This window comes from Panthera onca, chromosome B1 (genome assembly GCF_046562875.1).
Source record: "Panthera onca isolate mPanOnc1 chromosome B1, mPanOnc1 haplotype 2, whole genome shotgun sequence".
Lineage (NCBI taxonomy): Eukaryota > Metazoa > Chordata > Mammalia > Carnivora > Felidae > Panthera > Panthera onca.
Genome location: NC_138342.1, coordinates 40,104,327 through 40,128,904, shown reverse-complemented (window position 1 = coordinate 40,128,904; position 24,578 = coordinate 40,104,327). Strand labels below are relative to the sequence as shown.

Here is a 24,578-nt window from a genome sequence, read left to right as displayed (position 1 = left end):
TTTTTGGTGTGTTTTGTCCAGATTTATAGTTGTTATCTTTGCGAGGGTCTGTCTGATAGGAGCTCCCTCAGTCAGACCACTGTCATTTTTAAAGGTCTAATTCTTCTAAGAGGTTCAGAGGCTCACACACACTGAAGAGTATTTCCTTTCATTCTCAGGGTAGAATGCTAAATGTAAGTTTTAAACACATTTTTAAGTACCTCAGGGGTTGATGGGGGGGTGGGAGGGAGGGGAGGGTGGGGGATGGGTATTGAGGAGGGCACCTTTTGGGATGAGCACTGGGTGTTGTATGGAAACCAATTTGACAATAAACTTCATATATTGAAAAAAAAAAATAAGTACCTCAGGGCTTAGAGGCCTCTGCACGGAGGTGAGATGCTATTAAAGCAGTGCTTTAATCGGGTTAAATTTGTTTGTTTGCTTCTTTATTTATTAGATTCTAATTTTTGTACAGCTTTATTGAAATATAATTCACATACCTATTTAAAGTATATACTGAACAATTTTTAGTATATTCACAGATAAGTGTCACTCTCCCTACAATCAATTGTGGAACATTTTTATCACTTTAAGAAGACACTCTATACTTTTTACTGTTAGTCCCCTATATTTCCATCCTCCTCTTGCAGCCACTAATCTATGTTCTGTCTCTATAGATGTCCCTAGTCTGGACATTTCGTATGAGCATATGTGGTTTTTGTAACTGGCATTTTTTACTTGGCATAATATTTTCAAGATTCATCCATGTTGTATTATGTATCAGTACCCCACTCTTTCTTATGGCCAAATAATGTTCTATTGTATTGATTTACCACATTTTTAAAATCCATTTGCCAGTTGATGGACATTTTAGTTGTTTCCATCTTTTGGTTATTATGAATAATGTTTCTCTGAATATTCACGTACAAGTTTTTGTGCGAACCTATGTTTCCATTACTCTTGGGCTATACCTAAGAGTACAATTTTTTTTTATCACTATATATGGGATTAGGAAATATACCATTTATAACCACTTTTGAGTACCATTTTGGCTTATATTTAAGTAACCTTTAGAGAGTGAGAGTTTCCTGGACAGTTTCTTCAAAAGCATTCTTTTCATAGATTCTGCCCCAGATGATTTGATATGGATATGTTAAGTAGTATCTGCTCAAATAAACATTTTCTATTTTATAACTGACATGTTTGTTTTTGTAATAAAACAGTTTTATATTTTTGTTTTTAAAAATAACCTCATTAAATTATTCTGCTTACTTTAAAAAATGTTCTGTTTGGTTTGAGTTTTTAACTACATGCTCTTTCAAAGTTTTTTATTTATTTGTGGGTGTATAAGTGTTGCTGTGGGATGCTGGGATGCCAATTTTGTATAAATAACAGGAGTTGTAGCTTCAAAAGACAACAATAATAGCGAGAGGATTATGAATTAGGAAAAGATAATAAAAGCAATAAAAGCCTTATGCTAATACAGATGTACTCTGTGTAGTAGTGTTTTGTCCCTTTGGGCTTCTCTCATGCAAAAAGTCAAGTTGGTAAAGAGATTCTGGAAGATAAGGGAGTTGGACTTTCTAAATAATTATTTCAGGAGCAGGATATAGAGGAGAGCAGTAGCAAATTGTTTCTCTCCTCAACCCCCAAACCTGAAGCTGGAGCTACAAAGGTTTAGTTTAGTTTAGTATTTCTTTTTTTCTTTCTTACTTCTTTTTTTTTTTTTTTTGAAAGTTTATTTTGAGAGAGACAGAGAAAGAGTATGAGTTGGAAAGGGGAAGAAAGATGGAGAGAGGGAGAATCCCAGTTGGGCTGTGTATGATCAGTGCACAGAGCCTAAAGCAGGGCTTGAACTCATGAAACTGTGAGATCATGAGCTGAAATCAAGAGTTGGATGCTTAACTGACTAAGCCACCCAGGTGCCCCAGTTTAGTATTTCTAAAATTATTGGATAGTCTGAGCTGTCCATATGGTTCCAAAAATTTGGACTCTAAAATAAAGATTTAGGTTTTTAAAAAGTGAAAGTCCAGGATAAGATGGATTTCAAGGTGGATTTTACCAAACATTTAAAGAAGAACTGGGGCACTTTGGTGGCTCAGGCAGTTAAGCTTCCGACTTTGGCTCAGGTCATGATCTCACAGTCCGTGAGTTTGAGCCCCGCGTTGGCCTCTGTGCTGACAGCTCAGAGCCTGGAGCCTGTTTCTGTGTCTCCCTCTCTCTTTGCCCCTTCCCTGCTCACACTTTCTCTCTCTCTCTCTCTCTAATAATAAATAAACATTAAAAAATAATAATAAAAAAATAAAGAAGAGTTAATATGTATTCTCCTCAAACTATTCCAAACAACAGAAGAGGAAGGAGAGCTTACAAAGACATTCTATGAGGCCAGCATTTCTCTGATACCAAAACCAGACAAAGACACCACACAAAAAAAGAAAAAGATAAGCCAGTATCCCTGATGAACACAGATGCAAAAACTCTTAACAGAATAGCAAACTATTCAATAATACATTAAAAGGATCATTCACCAGTTTGCAAGGATGGTTCAATATTTGCAAATCAATCAATATGATCAACCACATCAACAAAATGAAGAATAAAAATCATGTGATCATCTTAATAGATGCAAAAAACCATTTGACAAAATTCAACATCTGTTCATGATAAACACTCCCAACAAAGTGGGTTTAGAGGGAACATACCTCGACATAATAAATGCCACATGTAAAAAAGTCACAGCTAACATCATACTCAATGGTGAAAAACTGAGAGCCTTTCCTATAAGATTAGGAACTCTCACTACCTTTATTCAGCATTGTACTAGAAGTCCTACTCATGGTAATCAGAAAAGAAAAGAAATAAAAGGAACCCATATTGGTAAGGAAGAAGTTAAGCTGTCACTATTTGCTGATGGCATGATACTATACATAGAAAATCTTAAATCCTCCACCAAAAAGCTATTAGAGGAAATAAATAACTGGTAAATCTGCAGGATACAAAATTAACCCCCAGAAATCAATAGTATTTCTATACACTAATGAAGTAGCATCAATAGGAGAAATTAACAAAACAATCCATTTAGAATTGCACCGAAAAGAATACAATACCTAGGAATAAACTTAACCAAGGCAGTGGAAGACCTTTACTCTGAAAACTGGAAAACACTGATGAAAGAATTGAAGATGACACAAACAAATGGAAAGATATTCCATACTCATGAATGGGAAGAATTAGTATTGTTAAAATGTCCATATTATCCAAAGCAATCTACAGATTCAATGCAATTACTATGAGAATACTAAGAGCATTTCACCTAGAACTAGAAGAAATAATACTAAAATTTGTATAGAACCCATAAGACCCCAAGTAGCCATAGCCAACTTGAGAAATCAGAACAAAGCTGGAGGTACCACAATCCCAGATTTCAAGATATACAACAAAGCTATAGTAATAAAAACAGTATAGTGCTAGCACAAAAATTGACACAAAGATCAGTGAAACAGAATGGAGTTCAGAAATAAACCCATACTTATATAGTCAATTTATCTATGACAAAGAAGTCCAGAATATAAAATGGGAAAAAGTCTCTTCGACAACTGGTGCTGGGAAAATGACAGCTGCATGCAAAAGCGTGAAAGTGGACCACTTACTTACAGGATATGCAAAAATAAACTCGAAATGGATTAAAGATCTAAATGTGGCACTGATACCATAAAATTCCTAGAAGAAAACATAGGTAGTGATTTCTTGGAGATCAGCCATAGAAATATTTTCCTTGTGTGTCTCCTGAAGCAAGGGAAACACAAACAAAATTAAACTGTTGGGACTACACCAAAATAAAAAGCTTCTGCACAGTGAAGGAAACCATTAACAAAACAAAAAGATAACTTACTGAATGGGAGAGGATATACACAAATGATATACCTGATAAGGGGTTAATATCCAAAATACATAAAGAATTTATACAACTTAACACCAAAACCCCCACAGAAATCCAATTAAAAAATGGGCAGAATGGGAAAGCAAGCTGGGACAGCCACTCTGGAAAACTGTATGGAGGTTCCTCAAAAAAATTAAAAATGGAACTACCCTATGACACAGCAATTGCACTACTAGGCATTTATCCAAGGGATACAGGTGTGCTGTTTCGAAGGGACACACGCACCCCCATGTTTATAGCAATACTATCAACAATAGCCAAAGTATGGAAAGGACTCCAATGTCCATCGATGGATGAATGGATAAAGAAGATGTGGCATATATATTCAATGGAGTATTGCTCGGCAATCAAAAAGAATGAAATCTTGCCATTTGCAACTACGTGAATGGAACTGGAGGGTATTATGCTAAGTGAAATTAGTCACTCAGAGAAAGACAAATATCATATGGCTTCACTCATATGAGGACTTTAAAAGACAAAACAGATGAACATTGGGGAAGGGAAGCAAAAATAATACAAAAACAAGGAGGAGGACAAAACATAAAAGACTCTTAAATATGGAGAACAAACAGAGGGTTACTGGAGGGGTTGTGGGAGGGGGGATGGGCTAAATGGGTAAGGGGCATTAAGGAATCTACTCCTGAAATCATTGTTGCACTATATTCTAACTAATTTGGATATAAATTAAAAAAAATAAATAAAACAAGTTTAAAAAAAAACTGTAAGCAAAAAACAAAACAAAACAAAAAAAGGGCAGAGGACCTGAATTATATTTTTCCAAAGAAGACATACAGACACATGAAAAGATGCTCAACATCACCAATCATCAAGGAAATGCAAATTATAACACAATGATACATCACTTTACAGCTGTCAGAATGGCTAAAATCAAGAACATAAGAAACAGTAAGTGTTGGTGAAGATGTGGAGAAAAAGGAACCTTCATACACTGTTGGTAGGAATGCAAACTGGTGCAGCCCCTGTGGAAAGCAATGTGGATGTTCCTCAAAAAATGAAAAAAAAAAATAGAATTACCATATCATCCAGCAGTTTCACTATGGGTATTTACTCAAAGAAAATGAAAACACTAATTTAAAAAGGTGTACGTACCCCCATGTTTATTGCAGCATCATTTGCAATAGTCCAGATATGGAAGCAACCCAATTGTCCACCAATAGACAATTGGATATGATGGTGTGATATATATACACAGCGGGATATTATGCAGCCATAAAAAAGGATGAGATCTTGCCATTTGTGATGGCATGGATAGACCTAGAGTCTGTTATGCTAAGTGAGATAAGTCAGACTAGGAAAGATAAATACCATATGATTTTACTTGTAAGTGGAATCTAAAAACACACAAAAAAGTGAATAAACAAACAAGCAAACTAAAAGTGGAATGAGACTCTAAATACAGAGGACAGACTGATGGTTGCCAGAGGGGAAGTGGGTGGGAGGATGGGCAAAATGGGTGAATGGGATTGGGAGGCTTCCTGTTACCGAGTAAGTCACAGGAATAAAAGGCACAGCATAGGGAATATAGTCAATGATATTGTAGTAGCATTTTATGGTGATAGATGGTAGCCACATTGGGGTGAGCACAGCATAACAGAGAGAAGTTGCACTATGTTGCACAGCTGAAACTAATGTGACACTGTATGTCAATTACACTAAACATTTTTTTTTTAAAGATTTAGGTTTTTGAAAGACATTGAAGGGAAAATTGAAGAGTTGGAAAGTTACAATATTCTCCCTAGATTTTTATTTCTTTAGTTATAACCTAATAATGAAGGGCCATGTGACATAGAAATGTAATTTATAATGTCACTGGGAAGCTGGGGTTTAATGTCTTCCTCTTCCATTTACTAGATGTGTGAGTTTTGGTCAGATGCTTTAACTTCTCTGTAAGTGGAGGAATATAATTTTTATTCATTTCGCAGCATTGTTACGAAAGTCAAATGAAAAAATTTGTGAAAGTGTTTTTATAAATGACAAAATTCATTATTAAAGGAAAGAATTAGTTTTTACTATAGTCAAAAATTGACTAAAAATGGGGTTATCTGTTTTAAACTCTCTCCATAAGACCTAGAATCTTTGTGCAATGATCCAGTGTCATAGTAATCCCATAACCCATAACCCCATAACCCTATTACCCAGCCATTGCTACAGTGTATTTCAGTTGCCAGTATAGTTGCTGGGAAGGAATAAAATTGACTCACTGTTGGATTTGCAATGTGATGGCAGGTTTCACATGACTTTTATGCTTAGACCGAGTGTTAATTTCAGAGGCTTTCCATTTCTTATCAGAACTAAACTGGGGGCAGGTTATATTGCCATCACATCCTTAGAAGAGTCGGTTTATGCCCTGGAGTACTTTATTAGAGATTGAGCTGATATCTGCTTGAAATTATATGTAAATGTATAAATAATATCTAAACATATATATGCAATATTTATTTTGCTATGTTGGGAAACATTTGAAAGAGAATTGTGGCTATATTTGATACTGAATTATTCAGTCCTTTAACAAACATTTATTGAGTGCAAGGCAATCTTCCTTGAATAAACTTGGCATTGAATAAACTTGGCATTGAATAAACTTACCCTCCTGGACCCCACAGTTCAACGAGAGAGGAAGGCATTAAAAAATGATCACGCACTTAATGCCAACAGAGGTAACCGATGTGGGAAGAAACAGTTGCTAGGAGAGTTTATGACAGGGGCCCAAAGCTAGTTTGAGTTGAGAGCAGACTTTTCTGATGGAGTGGCACTTTAATCTTGAACTCCACAATGGGGACAATAAGGGTGTTGGAGTAAGGGAGTGACATGTTTGATCTGGTAGAGCTTTTCAAAGGTGCCTTTGGCAGGTATAGGGAGAGAAGGTTGAAGTGGGTAGAGTATGTGTCAGGGAGAAAAAATGAGGGGGGGTATTGCAACATTCCTACAAGTGTGGTGCTTTGGGTTTTGGTTTGCGCTGAGCTTTGCAAACCATTGTTCATCCTAATTTAATTGCATCAAAGTTATGGTCCAAAAAAATCTCATTAGGATGCTCCCTATCTTCTTTCCCAGGCTGTTGAAGCCTTGGTTTCAAAGGCTGTTCCATACATCCACATCAAAAATACATTTTGTTTGTTTTAGGCATAAGCTTATTATGAGTGGTATGAGGTAACATTCCTAATTTTCCTAATACTATGAAAGGACTATGTTGTTTGTTTGTTTGTTTGTTTTTTGTCATGTGATAAAGAAGAAAGAAAAATGATAGTGGTGAAGATTGTCGCAAGTATGGTAAATAGGCCATTTTTCTTGAACTCAAGAGAAATATTCCTTACAAAAATGCTAGATCAGCTAAAGATCATTGATTAAACTTAGAGTTTTTCTCTTAGAAAATATCTTTACAGCTTGTGGCTTTTACGAGAATTTGGAATTATAAGAATTTTAACTTCCTAATTTATAATGTTGTATTTTGACTATCACTTTAACCTGGAAAAACCTCCCAGATCCTTATTTCCTTACACCAAAAAATTTAAGATCCTCTATGATCCTTTATGACCTGACTCCGCATTTTACTTAGTTGAGCCCCCAAATTCATTTAATAACCCTGGTCTTCTGGTACAGATTCAGGGACATAAAGCTTCCAAACTTGAGAATAGTTTTCTTTAACCGCTCAGGTCTGAGGTTATGTGTAACATCTAAAGCTTTTTGAAATGGGAGTCTAAAGCCTTACACTCGAAGTGTGGGCCATGGGCTGGCAACATCAACATCACTTGAGAGTTTGTGTGAAATGCAGATTCCACGCTCACCTCCTGCCTTTGCCTTCCAGCAAGATCCCCAGGTGATTTCTGTGCTTGATCCAGTCCTCAACCCACTGCAATCTGATCTTCCCCTCTTTCTCTTCTTGTCCTACTACTAAATATTCTTACTGAGGCACTGAGTGCATTGTATGGTGGCCTCACTGAGGCGGTGACTTTTTTTCCAATGCACAGCATTTGAAACTGATGTGTGTTTGAACAAGACTCTGAAATGAAGAACGCGTGCTTTCTCTCTGTGTTTGTTTACACCAGCTCACAAAGAGCATGTTCATTGTTAGTTGGTGCCAGCAACACTGTCTTTCATTCAAGTAGGGTCACGTGACCAGATATACTCTTGCCCAGTTTTGACTCTCTTCCCAAAATGCTCTTCTGTTTGGCCTGCATATTATCATTTCTGATTTTTCTTCTATTTCTGACTATTCTTTCTCTGTCTCCTGGAGCTTATCTTTCTTTACCTAGCCATTAAATGGTTGGGGTTTCTGTCCTAGGCTCTCTCTCTTCTCACTTTACACCCATGACTCTCTTGGAAGTGTCATCCACGCCCATCCATGAGTTGCTTCATCATTCACACATGCAACAAATATTCTTTAAGGCCTACACTGGTGCCAAGCATTCTCCTGGGCACTTGAGATACAGACATGCATAGAACACCTTCCTACCTTCAAGAAGGCAGACAAGAAAACAGACAATTGCTCTTGAGTATATGTGTGATACAAACAGTGTGTGCACTGGGACCACAAAGATCAGATTTGTGGGGGTCTGGCAAGGCATTCTGGAGGAAATGCTTAGATTGCTCTAGATTTTATACTCAGTGAATTATAACAATAACAATAACGAAAGCCAGCTCCTACAAATTCTATTTTTCATTCTCTGTATTAGTCAGGATAGGCTATGCAATACTGTGTAACAAAAATAACCCTAAAATAATAGTGGCTTAAAAACAGCAAAGGTCAATTTCTCACTCATGCTGCATGTCCTTTGCGAATGACATGGGGGCTATGCTCATTCAGGGACTAAACTGATCACCCAGCCATCATCTTGCACCTGTGTAGTTATTGTGCCAATGAGAAAGAAAAAGAGCACTGGAGATTCTTTTCTTTTCCTCAAAGGGGTATGATATGGTATTATTAACTATAATTGCCATGCTGTACATTAGATCCTTAGAGCTTATTCAACTTATAACTGGAAGCTTGTGCCCTTTGAGCACAACATCAGAAATGTCCAGAGACAGGGAATGAGGCCAGAGAATGTGACCCAAGCATATGTCTTAGTGAATGCGAGAGACTTGAAAATATTTGATGAACAGCCTTAATGACTGTCACCCTTATCTCAGTGGAAGGTCCCTTCATACACACAGTAATTCAAACCAGAAACCTTGAAGTGACCTCTGACTCTTTCCCTGATGAGCCCATAATTTTTGCCTCTTCCAAATGTTACCTGAGTCCTCACTGCTTTTGTCTTGGATCAGACCTTCCTCTTTTCTCACTTGGACTTGACCCCTTTCCATCACCATGCTGCTGCCACAGTGATCATTCTAATGTGCCACCCTTTTTAAGATCCTTCAAAAGTTCTTCATCACAAGAACAACTCCAAGCCTTTAACAGGAACTCCTCTTCATAGTCTGGCTTCTTCTCTCTCTTTTAGCCTTTCCTCTTGCCAGGCCCCCATGTGCTAGCCATGTTTAGTTACTTGCCGCTAGGTTTTCAGTATCTTTCTCCCTTTGCTCCAACTAGAAAGTTCTCCATTCCCTATTACTATACCTCCTTCTTCTTCCCCACAGATGCTTTGCTCAAACCTCGACAATCCTTAATTATCCTTTAAGATTTATATTGAGTATGATCTCCTCCTAGGAAACCTTTCCTGGCTTTCTCAAATGGAATGACAGCTACCTCTCTGCTTTCTGTCATCAGATTGTCTTATGCTTACCATTCTCAAAGCACTTGTATCATGGTTTGTATTTTTAGACTACATGCCTATTTCAACTATAGATTTCAACTAATCTATAAACGTCTTGATGATAAGGAGCTTTTACAAAATGTCGTGTTTTCAGCAGAGAGTAAATACAGCATTCCTGGCACATAGAAAATGCCCAGTGAATGTATTACCGCATGGCTAGAGATGTAAAGATGAGGAATTACTTTTAAACTCCCATCATAGGAAGATAATTTTTTTACATGTGTATGATGGTTGATTTTTTAAAACCTGCAGACTTTGTCCAAAGTGAGAAGTGTATATGGGTGTATATGTGTGTGTGTGTGTCATGTCCTGACTCCATTCTTGGGTGCATTAAATAACTCTTGAAAGCTTCAGTTTCCTCCTCCCTGAAACTCTGTAAATGAGAGTTAATTATAGCATCTGTTTCAAAAGATTGTTGGAAGACTAACTCAGTAGATGCTTATAGTGAAGATCCTTAGCAAGGTGCTTGTGCTGGTTTCCTATTGCCGCTGTAACAAATTGATTACTCGGTACAATGCAAATACCTTACCGTGGAGTTGTAGAGGGCAGAAGTCGAAATAGGTCTCAATGAGCTAAATTAAGGTGTTGGCAGTGCTGTATTCCTTCTGGAGACTCTAGGGGACGGTCTGTTTCCTGTCTTTCCCAGCTTTTGGAGGCTTCATGTGTTCCTTGGCTTGTGGCCTCTTTCCATCTTTAAAATGAGCAATGGTCCATTAAGACCTTCTCACACTGTGTGGCTCTGATACACAAAACCTCTCACCTCCCTCTTCTGCTTGTAAAAACCCTGTGACCATCTTGGGCTCACATGAATAATCCAGGGTAATTTCCCCCTCTCAAATTCCTTAACTAATTCACATTGGCAACATCTCTTTTGCCATTTAAGGTATGTAGGGTAGCATATTCACAGGTTCTGGGACTTAGGAGGTGGATGTCTCTGGAGGAACATTAATTTTGCCTACCACAGTGCTCGATACGTTCATTATAAGTGACCAGTGAAGTTCAGATATTATCATTGGAATTATAGACTTTTCCTTAAACATTTTTTTTTATTTTTAATGTTTTATTTATTTTTGAGAGACAGAGGCGGGGGGGGGGGGGGGGCGCGGGAAGGGGCAGAGAGAGAGAGGGTGACACAGAATCCGAAGCAGGCTCCAGGCTCCGAGCTGTCAGCACAGAGCCTGACGTGGGGCTCGAACCCACGAACCATGAGATCATGACCTGAGCCGAAGTAGGATGCTTAACCAACTGAGCCACCCAGGTGCCCCTCCTTAAACATTGTTAATTAAACAGAGCTGTGTTCCAGAGCTGATACACTTTTGAGCCAAACAACCTTGATTGGTGGGGCCTTATATTATTAACTGGGCGTGAAAGAGCCACACTTCTTTTACTCCAAAAGTAGGTTAGGTGATTCACTTTTGAAATTTTCCTTAGCCATTTTGTTTTTTTTTTTTCAACGTTTTTTGTTTTTTTTTTTTTTTTTTTTTTATTTATTTTTGGGACAGAGAGACACAGAGCATGAACGGGGGAGGGGCAGAGAGAGAGGGAGACACAGAATCGGAAACAGGCTCCAGGCTCCGAGCCATCAGCCCAGAGCCTGACGCGGGGCTCGAACTCACGGACCGCGAGATCGTGACCTGGCTGAAGTCGGACGCTTAACCGACTGCGCCACCCAGGCGCCCCTCCTTAGCCATTTTGTTATGTGGGATGCACTTAGAGTAAATGGAAATTGATAGTTATTTAAAAGTACCTAAATAGCCCTAAGGAAGACAGTTTTACTTTCGTTACTATCATTATGTACTAATGACTAACAGTTACTGAGAACTTACTATGTGCCAGGAACTGTTCCAAATGTTTATATATATATTGACTAATTTGATCTTAACAGCCAGTCCCATGAGGGGAGGGACTTTTATTTTCCTTAGTTAATGGCAGTTGAGACTTTGCCCAGTTTCGGGGCTAGTGAGCACCAGAGATGGGATTTAAACCCACGTGGTCAGGCTATAGAACCTGTACTTTTAACCACAGCACTGTAAAAATAAGAGTGTAGAAAATTCTGGGGCGAAACTGGAAGAGTGAACTCTCGATTGTGGGCTAATCACTCTCAGCATTTTTATAGCTCACCGTGGTGTAGCTTGAGGGTATTTAGTCTTATCGAATTCTAATGTTTGTACGTTTTAAAAAATGACCAACTGTGAGGTGAGAGTTGGTCGGTTTCCAGAGCTGCTTGAAAAGAAATTGTCCTAGTGAGTTCAGGCTTTTAAAGACAGGTCCTTAGGTTTATTCTCTCTCCTTCTTTGTCGGTTGGTCCATCTGCCTGTCTCTTAAAAATGTACTTTAGGGACGTTAACTACAGCAACTACCATGTATCATATATTACCTGTCTCTTTCTATCTATTCTGCCAGCTTGTTTTCATATGTAGAATTTAAGAGCAAGGAAGCTGAATTTTTTAGAAAGTTATTATCTCAGTGTTTCCAGTCAGTGTTTCAGAAGATGACCCCCTTCTTCTTCCTCTTCTTCTTCTTCTTCTGGTAATTCATTTAGCTAATTTTTTAAATATAATTTATCGTCAAACTGGCTAACATGCAGTATGTAAAGTATGCTTTTGGTTTTGGGGGTAGATTCCTGTGGTTCATCGCTTACATACAACACCCAGCGCTCATCCCAACAAGTGTCCTCCTCAATGCCCCTCACCCATTTTCCCCTCTCCCCGTCCCACCATCAACCCTCAGTTTGTTCTCTGTATTTAAGCGTCTCTTCCGGTTTGCCTCCCTAAGCAGATGTCATTAACACTGCTAAAGGAAAGATTATTAATATGGTTAATTATTACAAGCAAAATGTTGAGAACAACTGTTGAAATATTTCATATGGAAAGCAACTCCTTTTGAATTGGATTACTCAGGGATGTAACTGTGAGGAGTTTGCATTTGCTAAATGTGTGTTGACAGAGCTGGATGCTGACTCAGAGGGTTAGCCTGCTAAGTAAGTCAACTTTATGGACTTTAAAAGTTCATCATGGTGCTCGCTTCGGCAGCACATATACTAAAAGTTCATCATGGCCACGTTAATGGAATTAACATGTTATTGTGAAAAGTCTATTTATGCCAAAATAAGGAACGGTGAGAGCAACTAATAAATGGATGAAAATAAAATTATATCTAATTGATTGGTAAATTTTCCTGTATGAATGAAATCTGTATTACATAGTCATCAAGTCTATCAAATACATTTATTTTGATCTCAATCATTTTGAAAATAAAAAACAATTACATGAAGTCTTTCATTTTGCTTACTGCATTTAATACTTACTCATAATCATACAGACAGTTTGGAGAGTATGTTACCTGCACCACATGGTCACGATTGAGTTTTTATGCTCCGACGTTTTATTTAGAATCCTTTGGCAGATGAAACTGTTGACCTTAGTTAGCTAGAAAACAGCTGCTTTTCTATTTTGATTTGTAGTTAATGTTTTCCAAGTGTCAAGCACATGTAGGGAAATTTTTTCCATAGACTGATATTAAACATTTTATTTATATTTCTTTTATTTTTAATGGTCCGTGGACTGTTTGGAAAAGTGAGAGCCAATTAGAGCATTCGCTGTAAATTCTTTTAGAAAAAAAATCTCCCTTGGGTATTTCTATAATGAATCAATATCACATTTGTTTATTTTAGTGACATACTCAATTGCAGTGCTATATTCTGGAAACAACCTGTTGTCTATTTTTACTAAGTTAAAAATACATGATCTCTTTCAAGGTTTTCAGGAGTTTCGGCCTAAAGCCAAAGTGAGGTGATTTCCAGTAATCTTAGGTTTGACTATTTTGTCGATGAATGAATACCCTGAGAAAGTGACCAGTTGATAATCTTAGTTTTAATGCCTGTATCTTATAGTCATATTTATGGTTCTGGTCAAAGATGAAGGTAATTTAGTTCCTTCTCTTAGTTTTTCTAGAATTAGAGTTTACTTTTTGGCGGGTTTTCCGAGCTAGGCTTGGTAAATATATGAGCCCTATTATTTTTATTTATTTGTTATGCACAGGTCACTGAAACTTAGTGGAAAATGTGGAGAAATAAAGGCCTGAACCTAAGCAGGCACTGTTGTCCTTTGGCGGCAGATATAGAGATATGAAGAGCTTGTGTCCTGGGTACTAAGTAGCATAAAATGGTGGATGAAATTGAGAAACTGAGAAAGCCAGAAGGAAACACCAAGATTCACCACATTTCATTTATTTGTTGTGAGTCTCAGGTGAAATGGAATTGCCCTGAATTCTTTGGGCACCGGGAACCCTAGATGGGAGGCTCAGTTTCTATGCCTGAAGCTTTTGAGAAAGCAGTGGTTTCTTCACAGGATTAGGTTATTTGTGGTAGAAAAGAAACTCTCTTGGTTGTTCCAATGAAGTGGGCAGTTTCGTGAGCCATCATCTTCCTCTTTGGGTTAGCCAGGATAGAATGAGACTTGGGAAAGTAGTTCAAGAATTTTCTCAATATGTTTTTAAAAATAAACACTTCTAATTATGTATCAGAATTTTTTTTTTTTTTTTTTTTTTTTGTCTTTCAGGAACATTAAAAAAAGCCTATTTTAAATCAAATGGGACTGAACCTTTGGTCACCGATGGTGAAGTCCCAGTGTCTGATATTGTTCTTACAAATACGATTTGTAACAAGAGCACTGTGCCGTCTGCCACGCATCCCAACCAGCACGTTCCAGCCTGGACCACGGATGCTTCTCTCCCAGGGAACCAGAATCACAGGAACACAAGTAAGTCTGAAGGTACTGAATACCCATGCCCTTTAATATTTGTAGAACCTACAGGTGGATTTTAAGCGTGGCAACCAAGTGTGACCACGAACTGGCCACAGAGGCCACGTAGCACTCACTTACCCAGCAACCCTAACTGAGGGTTCTGTTCCTAAACATGAAATGCCATCAGCTCGGCCATCCAGATAGGGAGGGATAAGGGTGGAAAAGGAAAACGTATGAATGTCATTCAACATTTCTGAGGCACACTGCTTGCCCCGATAGAATGGTATTGATTTTTATGGTGGTTCATCTCTGAAAGTTTGTGCTTCTGTTTTGAAGTTTTGAAGTTACTTGTTTTGAGATAGATAAATGAATATGTAGGTGAAGTTACTTATTTTGTTATTGGTGCCTTGTGGGAAGGATCTCGGTTCTATAATAGAATGTCAATGATTGAATGGGAACTATCCCCCCCCCATTTACTTTTGAGGTGCTCACGCGTTCTTCTTTCCTTACTTCCCTCTTCTCCCCCCTTTATTGGCTGTGCAATTTATTTTATGTGATGACTGACAATCACACCTTAAGGAAAATGGTGTGTATGAAACCCTGCTTGAGGACCAATGCCAGGTATTCCAGAACAAGAGCTGGGAGAGAGAGAGGACAGAAAGTGTGGAGATGCGACCAGGTAGATAGTGGCAGACGGTATGCTGTGGAACATGATTTTATTCCTCAATATCCCTCAAATTTTTAGTAAGGGCACTAAGCTTCCAGATTGCTGGTGGGATTAGAGTTGGGGGCAAGCGCCTGAGAGCCTCAGCTCTGATCCAGTCAGCTCTGGCAAACATAATCAGAGCGCAGTCACTGTAAGAACTTTCTCTGTAGTTGTCTTCATTCTTATTTTCTGCTTCCCCAAACAAGGTCATGTGATCGAAAATTATACAAAACTCATCCATCTGGGGTCATTTCCTTCTTTGTTCCTCCCTCTTTCATGAAAACCCACAAAGGGAATCACATCCTAGGTCTAGGACAGAGTATTGATTTTCATCCTGAGCCAGGAAGGGAAGGAGGAAGCTAAATTTTAGCGATCATGGTATATATTCGACAGTGTCTGAAGAAAAGCAGGGTTATTCTATTGCTCTAGACCTAAAGAGACAGACTGTTTGGATTCCATTGTTTCACACAGCACCTACATATTAACTGTTTCTGATGCTTGGTGTTTACCAGTGATTAATACGGATTTGTGTTTATTACCTGACGGTAATAACTGCAAACCCAAAGTATGACAAGTAAAATTTGCTTTCCTCATGAGTTTTACTTTGAAGTTTTTAATGTTTTCGTCATGTTTTAAGCCCTTCATTTTTCTTAAGGACAGTGTTTTTCATCAGAAGTGCAGAGGTAATTTAAGCAAAAGCTCAGTCCCATTAATGTGTTTGCAATTATAGCGGTTGTTATTTTCTTTTGCTAAGTGGATTTTTCTCTCTTTTGAAAGTTTTGTCATTTGTTAAGATTCAAGTAGAAGTGGCAAACACATACTGTGAAGAGTAAAGAAACATATGGTATTTGTTACTCAGTTTGGAAGCTTGATGGAGGTCTGTTCGACTCGTTTTCTCTTCCTATGACTGGAACATTGCGTGAGACGAGGAATGTAATTTGACATGTAAAGGAAATCCAGGTGAAATTAGCACGGTTAAATGGAGAAAGGTCAACACCTTTGAATATATGTCATTCCGTGTTGTTCATGTACTTGACAGCATTGAGCTTTACTGCTAACCACATAGACCTTCAATACACTATCTTAACTAAAATTGTTCATTGCAAGGGATTCGATAGTTTTTCATACATTTCAGTAATATTGCTAGCCTGTGATTGTAGAGCTTTTGGTCATTTTTAGGGCATAGTTAAATTCTTTTCTCCTTATATATAATTAACTGATGACGTATGCAGGACAGGCGACACATACCATTTCAAGTTATGGAACTGAGGCTTAGCTGACATATCCCAAATTGCTTGTCTAGTACGTGATAGGCATGAAATTGGAATTCAGATCCTGGGACTTGTAGACCAGTGCTCTTTCAAGTTTTGCATGCTTCTTCATTTAGTTTTATTGCTTTCATTGCAGGAGCAGAGCAAATTTTAAGCTCCAGGAGAGTCGTCTGTTTTGTTTGCTGCTGTATAGCCAGTGCACAAGAAAATATTTATTGAATGAATAAGTAAACAAACTGCAGACATTTCCAATTTTTAATATCTGCTTTATCACTTCTCATTAATAATGTCTGATCACACTTCTGCACTTAGTAGTTACTTAACCAGTTTTATTTAAAGCATCATGTAGTGCCTTGTATCACTACTAACACCTAGGAGAGAATTTGCTTTTGTCCCTCTGAAAAAATTGCTCTCTAATTAAAATGTCATTTTAAATTCCTGGCATATGTAAAAGCTATTTAAGTCCACTTCAGTCCAAAAATACAGTGGCCAGACATTCTGTTCCATCCAAATATCCTGGGTAGGAAACCGAGGACTAACCTTCTGGCAAAAGGTACCAGGAAGTAGCCTCTCCTTAACACATTTGCCCCTGGGCATCCTTAATATCAAGCCAAAGCATAGAATACCTTAGTTTGTAAAGTCTTAATCACAATCCTCCCTGTATTACACTGTGTGACAGAGCTTTGTAAATGTATAAAGTAGGTTTTATGTGACATCTGTTACTGCTGGACTTCCATGAGCTGCATTTTGAAACCCAGCTGTGATACGGAAAGGGAAAAGGTTGATAGCTCGCCTGTTATATTTTAGCAAGGCATTTTTCTAGGTTGCCTTTTGTATTTTCACCTTTTCTCCTTGTATATGTATTGAAGCATAAACTGAATTTTAAGGAAAGAAAAAAAAAAACTCTTTGACCAACCAAAAGCATTTGGGTTAAAAATAATATGGTGGCCAATGGAATAACCTGGAAACTGATCAGGAATTGAAGTGACAAAGAGTGGGGTAATGTGCAAAAAGCTTAAGATGTTCCTTTTTCTCATCATGTTGTTTGATAACCAGATCCGTAATCTCTGCATCAGATGAGAATGCATCATATCTATCATTCACTTTAATCAAAAGAACACTTTTTGAGTTATTATCCACCTACTATAAAATTCACCCTCTAATACGTAAAATACAAGATTTTAAGAATGTATTCACAGAGTTGTGCAACCACCACAACTATCTAATTTTAGAACATTTTCCTCCATGCAAAAAAGTGTTGGGGGCACCTGGGTGGCTCACTTGGTTTTGGCCATCTGACTTCGGCTCAGATCTCACAGTCTGTGAGTTCGAGCCCTGCCCCAGGCTCTGTGCTGACAGTTCAGAGCCTGGAGCCTGCTTCAGACTGTGTCTCTCTTTCTGCCCCTCCCCCACTCATGTGCATGTGCGCGCGCTCTCTCTCAAAAATGGATGAACATTAAAAAAAAAAAAAAAAAGAAAAAAGAAATGTTGTATCCATTATTCCTCATTTCCCTATTCTCCCATCCTGTGTCCAAAACTCCTACACTTTCCGTCTTTATGGATTTGCCTATTCTGAACACTTAATATAAACAGCATTATATAATAATTATGTGGCTTTGGGACTGGCTCCTCATAGCTTTCTTGAATATGTGCACAATCTGGCCGCCTAGGTCCCAGAGAATATATGAGAGCCATTCTAAGGCCCCTTTGGCTATCTTATTCTCCAGTTTTTCCTTTTTAGGTGTTTTGGGTCAGCCTCTTATTTCCAAGGACATCTTTGCCTTAGGTAGCTGTGAAGTTTAGCAATCCCCACACATTGTTTTTGACAAGTGCCCTGGGGATAGGGCTGTTTCCATATAGACAGTTCTGAGTCAGAAACAACAACAAAAAGTTCTGAGTCAGGTCAAGTAAGGAGAAGCTCTGAGAATGGATTCTTTCCAGGGATCTTCCAGACAGGTTGAATAATGACAGTTTTCTGGGGACTGCTTTTTGGATAGCTTCAAACCCATTCTTTCTTCTCCATTGCCTCCCCCCTCAGTTTCAGGTTTTTGCAATAAATGCAAAGCCATTGGTTTTCAAGGTTACCGCAGAACTGAGGAGATGGTGATGGAAATAGGGCAAGATGAAATGCTACAAAGCTCAGAGTTCTCACTATGGTTCAGTCATTTTTCTTGAATAAATGTTCCTCTAATTGATGCAAGCCTTTGGTTAAATTCCAAAGTTTTGAGAAATTTGATTTTGATAATTTTTTTTCCCAGTGTTTTCACTGCTTTTACATAGGAGCATATTTCTGGAGGATCTTACTGTGCTGTTCAGGAATTGCTTCCTACCCCTCAATCATTTTTATCTTCCTTATCTACTCTAGTGCTTGTTTTTCATCTCCTCCTACATTGGGAGCTTATTTTCTTCTTTTTTATAATGCACAACTATGTTCATATTATACATATTATGCTCAAATGGAAGTATTTTTCTTTTTTTTTTTTTTTTTTTTTTTGCATAAATCTCTTCATTCCCTCTCCTTCCTTTTGCATTATATTACCCCCAATCTGCCCATGGTTAACCCATGTTGACTAAGTGTATATGATTTTATAGTTTTCCCCATGCTCCTATAATCATACACAAACATATATGCACATACCTGTATATAGAATAACATACGTACAGGTTTTCTTGTCATTGTTTTTCAAAAAATGGGATCACATTTATTACATAAAATGTTTTCTTCATTCAAGAATACTTTGACTAAATGTCTCCAAGACAACAATTTAGCTTTAATTCATTATTACAATGACTGAATAGCAGTCCATATTGTCATTAGGCCATGCTTTATTTCTTTTTTTTTTTTTTTAATTTTTTTAACGTTTATTTATTTTTGAGACAGAGAGAGACAGAGCATGAATGGGGGAGGGTCAGAGAGAGGGAGACACAGAATCCGAAACGGGCTCCGGGCTCTGAGCCGTCAGCACAGAGCCCGACGCGGGGCTCGAACTCACGGACTGCGAGATCATGACCTGAGCCGAAGTCGGCCGCTCAACCGACTGAGCCACCCAGGCGCCCCTAGGCCATGCTTTATTTCAACGATTCTCCTAACAGTGGACATTCACCTTATGTTTACTTTTTTTTTTTTTTTCTTTAGGAAATATTATAGAGTCTTTCTTCTGAATATAAAATGACTTGGATCAGAACAGCGAAGCTGTCTAAAAAGCAGAGATTTATTAGCACTGATAACTTTGTACCAAAGGTGCCCTAACCACATGCTCAAAATTTGCTGAGTGTAGAAAGCTTATATACCAATCAAAAACCCTAAGGTTATTCTTTCTTCCTGGTTTTCTGTTTGTTACATAGATTTCTATTAGCTTGAAAATGAGTTCTGCAAGAATATGAGGCTAAAAGGATCAGAGAGCATCTTTTGAAGTTTTGCCACGAGTACTATTCATCAGGCAACTATCCAAGGGAGTACTTGGGAGAAGGAGTCTAATTAGACATCAGAAATCTTTCTTTTATCCTGACGTTTTCTAATACTATTAACAATAGAACCCTAGATGTCTTTATTATATTTTTCAAAACTCAGTTCTGCTGTCCTCAGAGTAAGATACACACCTCTGTAGATTGCTGACTGTGGATTATTGTGCCTTTGGAGTAGGAATCTGTGCTTATCTGTTCTTACATGTGTAAATGTAGATGAGTGAATGGATTAAATGCATCTGAGAATTGTATCCTTAGCATTCCTCTGTTGTTGTTGGATAGTACTTCTCCATCTGGGGTCTGAGAGACCTCAGATGTATTCTGGGGATCCAAGAATTCTCTGTAACAATTTCTTAAGTATATGCTTTCATTTCAACGACAATATAAAATAGCTGATGTAAGCCTGATCTCGATAACCTGGATAACCATCTTATAACAAGTACTTACATGGACTTTTCATGCCTGTATTTGAGCTTCTATTTATGATTTATGTTGCTGCTAAGCTGCATTGCTTAGACATTTGCCACGCATCAAGAAAGGAACAGAGGCAGACTTGATATTCTTGTCAATTGCAGATCTAAAGTACATACAAGCTTCTTGTGCAAAGGGCACCTTCAGGGCAACTCAGGTGGAGAAAAATGGTGACCCACTTACTCCGCTGGAATACATTGTAGTATAAGTGTCCTAAAGACAGAAGAAACTTGTGCCTCAGCACCATGCTTTTCAGAGAATAATGTTAATATTATTCATTAATGTAATTAACTTAAATTTCATTACTTTTGTAGTTTTGTTTCAATTTAATTTATACATACTAATTTTGTAGTTGTGTTAGATCTATAGGCATAAAGTGGTTTATATCTAATTGTATATATACTTGCATAACTTTCTTCCCGTAAAAATGCCTATACAATTTTCAGCTTGCAAAATACTGCTTTAGGGTGACAGAATGCTAGCTGTTTGTGTCACATCCCTAGAAAAAGCAGCGATGCTCTAGGGCAAAGCTTCTTCTTCTTCTTCTTCTTCTTCTTCTTTTTTGACCGCACCCCCACCCTAACCCTATGGCAGAGCTTCTTAAGTTTTTTGTGCCCAGGGCTCCTTCTGAAATCTGATGAGGCCTCTGGGTACCTTCTCAGAGTATTGTTTTGGTGCTTAAAAAAAATTACACAGAATCACAAAGGAAGGCAATTTTATTACAATTCAGTTACCAAAATATTAGAAATACAAATTCATGATACAGTAATTCACATGTCTATTAACGCATTAAACAATGGTATCTAGCTATAGGCCAATAACTATAATTTTATAACAGGGATGCGTATAAATAATAATTTGAAATGTCTATAATACTTCCAGGTTGATATGAAAATACCAGATATAATTTTTAATTTGTTCTTCTACATTTGTTGCCTGCATTGATAATTTAAGTATGCTCAATTTCAGTAGGAGATTAATGGAAATAGAAATGCTATTTTTCTCCAAATCAGATTCTTCATAGACAGTAAAAATTCTATGTATAGGCACTTGGGGGGTCTTTGAATTATGAGTAAGGACATATATTCCAGATGAAAAAAGTAGTTTTTGGTAGCTAAGAGAGTTGAAGGCCTGTTTAAGCTGCTTCATTAGGAATTTGCTACTACAAAATTTACTGTAGTTGATAGGGAAAAATCTGTTATAAAATGGCCGACAGGACTGATAGGGGAATTTCAGTCCCTGCCTAAAAACTTCCGTTTCCGGGTTGTTCTTCCCACCCTGCTTGCTGTGAGCACCAAATTACTACTAATGAGGAATGCGGAAGTAACAGACTATAAATTGTCCCCTCTGTTGATGCCCTGCACTCAGACCTCTGGAGAACGATCTCTGCCCTGGGCTCAGTCCTCTGGAGAACGATCTCCTCTGAGCCCCCCGGTGTAAAATAAACCTCCTGCCTTCCAAGATCTCTGAGTGCCACTTGGTTCTTCTGCTGGGTGATCCAGACCAGTTTCCGTAACACAGTCATGATCCTGGACACCCTCGCTTATGTACTCTGCTAACCCCCAGTGTTCGACACCAATGTTCACACCCAGTTGGTTGCCCTCCACTGTATATTAATCATATTCTTCAGGCTTAAAGAATACTTATGAGATTCAGACATGGGCTTCTGGCTAGCATCAACATCTAAGCAAGAGCCAGCAAAGCATTTGAATAATTGCTTCATGTTCTTCCAGTTCGCATGGTAGCATTCTAGTGAAGACCGACACACTTCTTGGGAGAGAGAGAAAGGAAATTTGAATGTAACACTGGACTCTCTTTTTTTCCCCCACTCTTCCTTTTTTCTCCTCATTTCATCTTTGGATGACTGGGAAGTATTGGGTCTCTCCCAGAGAGAACAAACTTGCAGAGGTAGGCTTTTGAAAGGGGTAATGGATTGGTGACTGGCTCACTCTCCTTTGACTACAGTCCCAGTCTTCCCTTCTCAAAGATCTCTGGGTAAGACTTTCTGACCTTCTTTCCAAAATGAATCCTGCCACATTCCACAGGTGACATATTCCCCCCAAAGCATGTTCCTGTAACACATTACAAGTCAGAGTTTAGGTAGTTATGTCAAAGGCCTGTGGCTCAAAATTTTCCTCTCCAGATTTATTATCAATTTCCTTTTCTGAAAGAACAGCCCAATATCTTTGATCTGTATAAAGAAAAAAAAATAACAACAAGGTAATACTGCATTACAATCACAGTCCCAATAACAATTCAAGGTTACAAATCATCTTTTAAAAGACAAATTCTCAGATAAAACTAAACAAACAAACAAACAAACAAAAACAACTGTGTAAGTTATTCTACTCTGGTTCTGAAAGAAAATTGGCATTGTGTATATTCTTTTGCCCGAATCATTCAATTTGCTGACTGTCTTAGGTTTTTGGTCTTTGTACAATTCTGTGTTGAAAGCAAAAAAAAAACCATCAGTGGGAATCTGTTTGCTGTTATTTATGCCTTTGGAGAATATGTCTTTTCACTTACTTGTAGTTGAAATGAATATGATAATGAGTTTTGTAAGCCAAAAGCTTTGTACCAATTTACATTTGATATAAACCACTCCTTGTCTTTTTTTGTTAACATATTTTATGCTTATATTTTTCTCCACTGCATCATTAATCTAATATTTGTATGTGGTGTTTGAATTGATAAAACTTACAGTACTTGTTTATAATTATGTTAATTGGTGTGAATTCACTCTGATGTGTACGTACTCTTCCAGGCTTTATGAGGCATCTCAATTTCTGAGAGTTTAGGATATTCTGGGAAGCACCATTTATTCATCAGCAACTGTTTATTGGGTGCCATGCTCTGGGGTTTGGCTGTGCAGACTATAAGGGTGAGTCAGATAGAAATCCTGTCCCCAAGTCGTAGCTGCTGTCTGGTCACTGCCTTAAGATAATGAACATATTTACAACCTGAGAAATTCTATAGGAGTTTCAATGACAGAGGAAAACATGGTCTATTTCAATTCTTCTTATTTCTTTAAAAGATAAGGTTTCTAATTCATACCATTTATATGCTGTAAGAAATACAACATTTTCCCAAACAATAAAGTTTTATTTATAATTATAGAGGTAAATTTTAGTTTAAAGGTTTGACCTGGAATTTTAATTTTTGGTGAGATTATACTGTTTCATTATTAAATTTAAAAACTTATTTATCATATAATTATCTTAGGTAAATTGAACAATAGTTTTCAATTTTATGGGAAGGCCAACCTTGCTTTTATAGGTACTACTGAGAATTTGATCACCTCAGGAAGTGGGAGGTCTAGAATTATACAATTCCCTTCTTGAAATTTCTTTTCAAATTTCATTGTTTATTAAGCAATCAGCTCAGAGAGTTTGTTTCTGCTTTGGTTGTATGTTTAGAAATGTGTTCTGACAATGGATATACATTAAGAAACTGATTTATGTTAACTCGATGGCTATTAAGCCACAGTATGTTACCATATTATGTATCCTTTAAAGTCAACAGAAAAGTTTAAACATAAATAATACAAGAGTGCTGCCATGAAAAAGAAATGGACACTTTAAATCAAAAGTCTCTGCTAGTTTTAGAGTTCGGGGATTGGCCAAGTGGCCATGTTATAGCCAATCATGAGATGCAGTGAAGCAAGTAATGTGTGGGGACACATCAAGTTCTGTCAGTGTTCAGGTGAGGACCGGCCACCCCTTCCTTATTTCCTATTTCTCCCTTTGGGAATGGAGATGTCTATCTTATGCCTGTCCCACCATAGCATTTTGGAAGCACATAACAAGTCCGTTTTCAGTTTCACAGCTGGAGAGGAATTTTGCCTCAGGATGAACTGTACCTTGAGTCCCACCCATATCTGATGTGGATAGTATTTAGATAAGACTTTGGACTTTAGACTTTGGAGTTGATGCTGATTGACTTAAGACTTTTAGGGCTTTGGGGATAGAATAAATATATTTTGCGTTAAGAAGGACATGAATTTGGGAGGGGCAAGGGTGGAATGTTATGGACTGAATATTTGTATCCCTCTAAAATTCGTATGTTGAAGCTCTGACACCCAGTGTGATGGCACTTGGAGATGGGGACTTTGGGAGGTAATTAGGGCTAAAGCAGGTCATGAGGGGGACCATCATGATGGGATTAGTGCCCTTATAAGAAGAGACAGAGGAAAACTTGCTCTCCTTCTCTCCGTTTTCACCCCAAAAAGAGGTC

At 37.9% G+C, this 24,578-nt stretch overlaps 1 protein-coding gene across 8 annotated transcripts in view; it reads left to right on the top strand.

Moving 5' to 3' along the window:
* CORIN (corin, serine peptidase) overlaps nucleotides 1-24,578 on the top strand; it is a 253,425-nt gene that overhangs the window by 32,691 nt on the left and 196,156 nt on the right. For all 8 annotated transcript variants that reach the window (XM_078446147.2, XM_078446148.2, XM_078446144.2 and 5 more), the window contains exon 3: nucleotides 14,247-14,447. In XM_078446147.2, coding sequence (XP_078302273.2) covers nucleotides 14,247-14,447 — 201 coding nt within the window. The remainder of the gene's footprint in view (nucleotides 1-14,246; nucleotides 14,448-24,578) is intronic.